Source organism: Gopherus evgoodei, chromosome 2 (assembly GCF_007399415.2).
Source record: "Gopherus evgoodei ecotype Sinaloan lineage chromosome 2, rGopEvg1_v1.p, whole genome shotgun sequence".
NCBI lineage: Eukaryota > Metazoa > Chordata > Testudines > Testudinidae > Gopherus > Gopherus evgoodei.
In genome coordinates this window covers 222826241-222832634 of record NC_044323.1, presented here as the reverse complement: position 1 = coordinate 222832634, position 6394 = coordinate 222826241, and the positions used below count along the sequence as shown (strand labels likewise).

At 37.2% G+C, this 6394-nt stretch overlaps 1 protein-coding gene across 1 annotated transcript; it reads left to right on the top strand.

Annotated features, from left to right (window-relative positions):
* The first annotated feature begins 2158 nt into the window (after nt 1–2158).
* Nucleotides 2159–5670, top strand: SNAI2 (snail family transcriptional repressor 2). The gene is made up of 3 exons (XM_030549561.1): nt 2159–2404; nt 2997–3542; nt 4481–5670. Exons 1-3 carry the CDS (start codon nt 2326–2328, stop codon nt 4660–4662), a joined length of 807 nt encoding a protein of 268 aa, XP_030405421.1. The 5' UTR covers nt 2159–2325; the 3' UTR covers nt 4663–5670.
* The last annotated feature ends 724 nt before the right edge of the window (nt 5671–6394 follow it).

Genomic DNA, 6394 nt, shown 5'->3' with positions numbered 1-6394 from the left:
AGTAACTCAGTGGTGAATCAGGCCCCTTGCTTTTTAAAAATATATAAGGTCGTCTTTTGAGCTGTGTAAATTAGCATGGCTCCATTCATTTCAGTGGAGAGACACCAATTCACAACAGGTGAGGATCCAGACCATAGTTTCTACAAAGGGTCGATTGTATATAAAACTACTTTACATCAGCTATTCCAGATCCTCCTGAAATACAAGGCTCAACAAAGTTTATGGAAATGTCTTAAACGGACCACAGCTGAAAAGATTTTCCTAGAGCTTTTCAGTGGTGTGGATGGTTGCTAAAAATTAGTTGGAAATTTCAAATTTTCTGTAGAGTCAAGGAAGAAATGTGCTTGTTTGTCATTGCACTTATTGCATTCTCTCTAAAAAGCTAGGATTCCAGTCTACACCTACCCTCCAGCTATGAACCAGCCCCCAAAATCCTGCTCTGAACTGCACTTAGGCAAAAACACTTGAAGGTATTAGAGAAACCTGAACGTTTCTTGTTGTCCTTTGTTACAACTCTTCCTTCCTCCTTCTTTAGCTTAGCTGTTTTAGCATAGGTGTTTCCTATAGTTTGAAAATATAAGTGATGGCTCTCGCTGATACACACTGGAGTTAGACACTATTAACAGCTGAATCTTTTAAATCAGTTTTTGCAAACAGTGAACTTTTTCTCTGCACTTGTTTTGGCATCTTCGAGATTAAGAAGTCACGCTGCTTGACAAAGCACTTTGCTCCTACAAGTCTTAACAGACCCACAGGGATTTTTTTCCCCCATATCTCCATTCCAACACCTGTTGCAAAAAGGCTGGGGTGGTCTCAGTAAAACTTCCCTCTGCACCTCCTCCTGTTAATACATATACATATATATAATAAATTATTCAAAAGAGCCCCCAAAGTACTGTTTGTAATATATGTATAATATCCAGCTTGGAAGGTTTGTCACATCTTCAGGTGTCTAGAAGTTCTAGGCTTTTTCCAGGTTTTCATATGTATGTGTTTTAAATCTTAAGCATACTTGTAACTGAATGGCTTTTCCAAAGCAATCCGGGTAATTGACAAAAAGTAAGACATATTCAAAAGACTTTTATCTTGAATGAAATACACAACAAAGATTATGCCTTTATATAATGCCTGCAGTATCCTTGTGTTTTCTATAAAAATCCCATAACGAAATGTGTCTAATAAGGTTTTAGATTACCCTGATTATCATTTTTGCTATTGCTTATTATCTGTACATATTTCAATGCCCTTGGCTAATCAGGAATATTTCTTTGGCAGAAAATATTTCATTCTGCGCTAGAGCAGTTAAAGGAGTGACATGATTACTCAATCTCCACAAGGCAGGAAATGGCAGGTTTTTGTGTTTTAGAGATTTTTGAAACTAAAAAAGTATTCCTAGTAGTAAGAATCTGAAACAGAGTCCACGGGTTTTACAAAACCCAGAGTCCTGCTGTGAAACACTGCCTTTCCATTTGTTGCTGCTGCTGCTTTTGTCTCATCTAATGTATCTTGCTATCAACTATTTCTCAAAAGGTGAGGGTTAAGTATTTGTTAATCTACAAAATTTCCCAACTAAAACTTTTCAAAGTGCAGTTTCCAAACATAACGGGCACCTCCTAACCAAAGTCTCTCATCGGCACTGCAGGCTGAGTTGTTATCTTGTAATATTTCCCCCTTCTGCCCTTAATGAACAGTTTGTTCCATTGTATTTCTTTTATCAAACATCTGGAAGCCAGACTTGTTTTAAAGAGACATTTTAGTTCATATGACTTATCCAGCTCCCTGTTAGAGAAAAAAAGAGGAAGAATGCAGCTAAATCAGTGAAATTACCACCTATTTAAAGTACTCTGACTAACACATTTTTGTAGACAGAAATTCTAAAGAACAATGTGCACCCACTTTGCACCAGAATAATTCACTCTGACAACAGATTCTTCCTCTGTTCACAGCTGTCCCAATGGGAGGAGCTGAAACCTGAACCAAATCCTTAACTTGTAGCAGGGATTGGATCCTTCTTGCAAAGAGAAAGAAAACCCTCCCAGCAAAACAGGCTGAGTTTGTAAAAGTGCTTGAGCAAATTCAGAAGTGATTGGATGAAAAGAAAACCTTGGCCCTCCCCTCCTGCACCTGACTAGTGGATATTTACAGCACTTTTCAAGGAGCCTCTCTGCACTGCCACTACACAATTTTACTGCATGGATTGAGCTGAGTAGACAATACTATAGGGACCAATGTGCTAGCAGTGATTCTGTGTGCTGCACACAATCTGGGGACCGTTATTTTAAACTGAAAGGAGATTCTGGAAGAAGGAGAAATTCTGCATTCAAAATGCCACGATCTTTCCTGGTCAAGAAGCATTTCAATTCATCCAAGAAGCCAAATTACAGTAAACTGGACACTCATACAGGTAATAAGATTAAAACGTATGTCACTGTGAATGAAAGCTGACATTGTTTTTATTCCTTGGCAGTGAAGGGGTTTACCTTTTAGTTTTCATATTTCAGGGCAAGATTTGGTTTGTTCCTAGCATTTTCTAGCTTCTTAAAATGATTGATTTTTGAGAAACATGTAAGTGCCAGTCAGAATCAAACACTGCCAACTTTAAAAAGTTTGCTCATTGAATTGAACCCAATTATTTTATGTGTATTTACATTTTTCCTGTTCTGTGCATGTTATTAATGGAATTTCTAACTCCTATACAAATCAATTTGAAAGTTTGGCTGCTGAATGTGTTAGACTGCATGAATTTAGAAACAGCATGTTTCTTTGAATAGATCTGCAAACCATATTATGCTTGTTTAAGTGCACTGTGTGTATGTATGTATGTGTGCATCAGTATGTATGTGTAGAGTTTTTACTCATTTAATCCTCTTTATATATAATTGGATCATGTTCATGGTGTTTGACTTCTGCACTTATTGAACCTATAGGCATTCATTTTACTGCCCTTCAAATAATTTTCCACTTTTCCTAATACTTTCTTTTTTCTTTTTCTCCAGTGATCATTTCCCCATACCTGTATGAGAGCTATCCAATGCCTATCATACCACAGCCAGAGATCCTGAGCTCAGTAGCTTACAATCCAATTACTGTGTGGACTACAACTGGGCTGCTACCATCCCCATTACCCAATGACCTCTCTCCTCTTTCTGGATACCCCTCATCCTTGGGAAGAGTCAGTCCACCTCCACCCTCTGACACCTCGTCCAAGGATCACAGTGGCTCAGAAAGTCCCATTAGCGATGAAGAAGAACGAATCCAGTCAAAGCTTTCAGATCCCCATGCAATTGAAGCAGAAAAGTTTCAGTGCAGTTTATGCAACAAGACCTATTCAACTTTCTCTGGGCTGGCCAAACATAAGCAACTGCACTGTGATGCCCAGTCTAGGAAATCATTCAGCTGCAAGTACTGTGACAAGGAGTATGTAAGCCTGGGAGCCCTTAAGATGCACATCAGGACCCACACACTACCTTGTGTCTGCAAGATCTGTGGCAAGGCTTTCTCTAGACCCTGGTTACTTCAAGGACACATCAGAACTCACACGGGTAAGAAAATCTACTAGAAATGCAATGTGTGAATTGTATCCCACCAGGATGCAACTTGTATTAACGTTCGTGTTTTGTTTTAGACAATTGCTAGGGTCCCTAACATGTTATTGATATTTACCTGGACAGTTATTTCCTAGTTATTTTTAAAGCATCATTAAAGTACAAAATTCACACTTTGTTGTAACAATATCTCACATTCGTGGATCAGGTCCTCTGCTGGTGTAAATCAGCATAGCTCCACTGCAGTCAATGTCATTTTTTGCCAATTTAGACCAGCTGATGATTTGGCCTTAGTGACTTCAGGCTCACATTTAGGCTTTGGGAAATGTTGTGTGCATAAATATACATATACAAGGCTCAGTTTTACCCAAGGATCAGTAAGAAAGCTCCACACCCTAAAAGTTATACAAGTGTCTGCTTGGTGAAGCAATCAAGGAATACAAATGTTGCTAACAGAAACAAATCCTTCCCCAAGTTTGTTTCCTAAGATGATGATTTTGGTGTAACATTGGGCATAGTGTTGTGTCAGAACAGCTGTTTGCTACATCTCTAGTTGTAACCCCTATCTTAAGTAATTTATGCCACTCTAGACATAACACAGGACAACCAAAATGAATAGAAGGAACATTTGGAAATGTTGGGAGGAGCCCAACCTACAGGCGCTGGCTGCACCTGTTGAGAGAGAAAGCGTCAGCAGCTCGTCTTTCAAGATCACACCAAGCAGTATTCTCTGACAAGTCTGAAATGTCTCAGCACAGTCAGCAGTGCTGTGAGCAGTAACTGTAATATCTGCAGCCTGCTCACCCTTTTATTTCAGACTTCAATTATTTAAACCAATCATTTTTGTTTCCCAAGGGAATATGGGGCTGTACCTGTCCCCAGGGGTACTTAGTGTTTTAAATGCTTAACTCTTTTTTTTTTTTTAATATTTTTAGGAGAGAAGCCTTTTTCATGCCCTCATTGCAACAGAGCATTTGCAGACAGATCGAACCTGAGGGCTCATCTGCAGACCCATTCAGATGTGAAGAAATATCAGTGCAAAAATTGCTCCAAAACTTTCTCCAGAATGTCTCTTCTGCACAAACATGAGGAATCTGGCTGCTGTGTAGCACACTGAGTCATGCAGTCAATGTTGACCTGGACCCAATGCATTTCTCCACTCCTGTTGCAAATGATAAGTGGAAACCCAAAGGCATTTTCTCTTCTGCTTCCTAACCTCATCCCCTCACCCACCCCACCCCACCCCACCCAAAAAAAGTGGAAGAACTTATAATGTCAGTACAAATTAGCTTAAGTATTTCTGCTAAATTACTTAAGTGTGAATTCTGAAATGTGAGGGGGAAAGAACGAACCATGCATGACATTTCAAATAGATCATAAGGAAGAAACATGATCAGCCTTCTTCAGCGATGAAGCCAAATGTGCATAGATTTTTCTTACTAAGAAAAGTTTCAAAGATTAACAGTTCATCCCTGCCAAACCATTTCAACCAAAGGAACAGTATTTAAAGAGGAAATAATAATAAAAATCCTACTCCAAGAGAATTTGCCAGACAACATTTATCTCAGGTGCCTTATAAAGTATTTTAAGTTTACTTTAGTAAATGTCTAATATTACTAGTTGTTGTTTTTTTTAATTAAAAACTAAGGCCTCTATTGATGATCTGAAATGCTTTAAAAACTGAATAGTTCAAAGAGGAGGAAAACACACATAAGAGAATGTATGAAAAATTATCTGCCATGTTTTAAAAGTTTGTGCCTTTAAAGAAGACTGTAGCTTCAAACATTCCTGGTGCATGCTTGACCCATCTTTTAATATGGAATAATTCCTCTAAACTTTAATCTTTTTTTTTTAACGGGAATAAGTGCAAAAGAGGGGGTTTATGGGAGTTTGACAATGATTTTTTTTTAGAAAATCCTTTTTTGAAATGCACAAAGGAAATGCAATATGTTCAGCAGTGCCCCTCCAAGTGCCTTTTCTATTAATGGTTTTGTAAAGTATGTGGACATAATGTAAATATTTTTATTTTTATATGACTGAATGTGCTGTGAATGAAAGTGAAGTGTTGCCTATAGAAGCAGCTATAGGTAACTTGAAGAAAGTGTGAAGTGAATTTTGTTATGTTGTTTTCTAGCCACTTTTTTACAAATAAACATTTTTGAGTAAGATCTCTGTTGTTTGTTCTAAGTGCAAAGACTTTATCTGACTTATTGAGAGTATGAAACATACAAAGAGTGTTTTTTCATTAAAAACATGAAGATGGAAACTGATTTTCAAATATGAATTGTTAGTTCATGATTGTTGAGTATGAATAAGAAAAATGATCCTTAGGGGGATGTTTTTTTTTACAAAGCATTTAAGGACTCTACTTTAAAACACCATTAAACTCTCTTTAACCCAATCAATATCTGTATTGCCAAGAGCCCTGATTAAAAGAGAAACATTTTGTTTTATTGCATTTTAAAAGTTAAGGTGCTCCCATTACATAGGATAATTACAATAACCACACTTTTGTGACCATCTTTTCATTATACATTGAGCTTACAGATTTGGGCCTGATCCAAAGTTAACTGAAGTCGATGGGAGTATTTCATAATTCCATGGAGTTTAGATCATATCCTTTAAAAATAGTATTCCAGTCACAATATATTGTATATTTTATTAGAAGGTTTCAGAAAAATAAATTGCATCAAAGGGTTTTTGTAAATAATTGTTTTTATGAAATATTCATAGACAGCAAAAGTGTAATCATAATGCTTTACATCTGAGACTTTATCAACTGAATATTTGGTGAGGATATATTTACAGATGAAGAATCAAAGAAGCCCTGAGCTACTAAATCAAAGAAA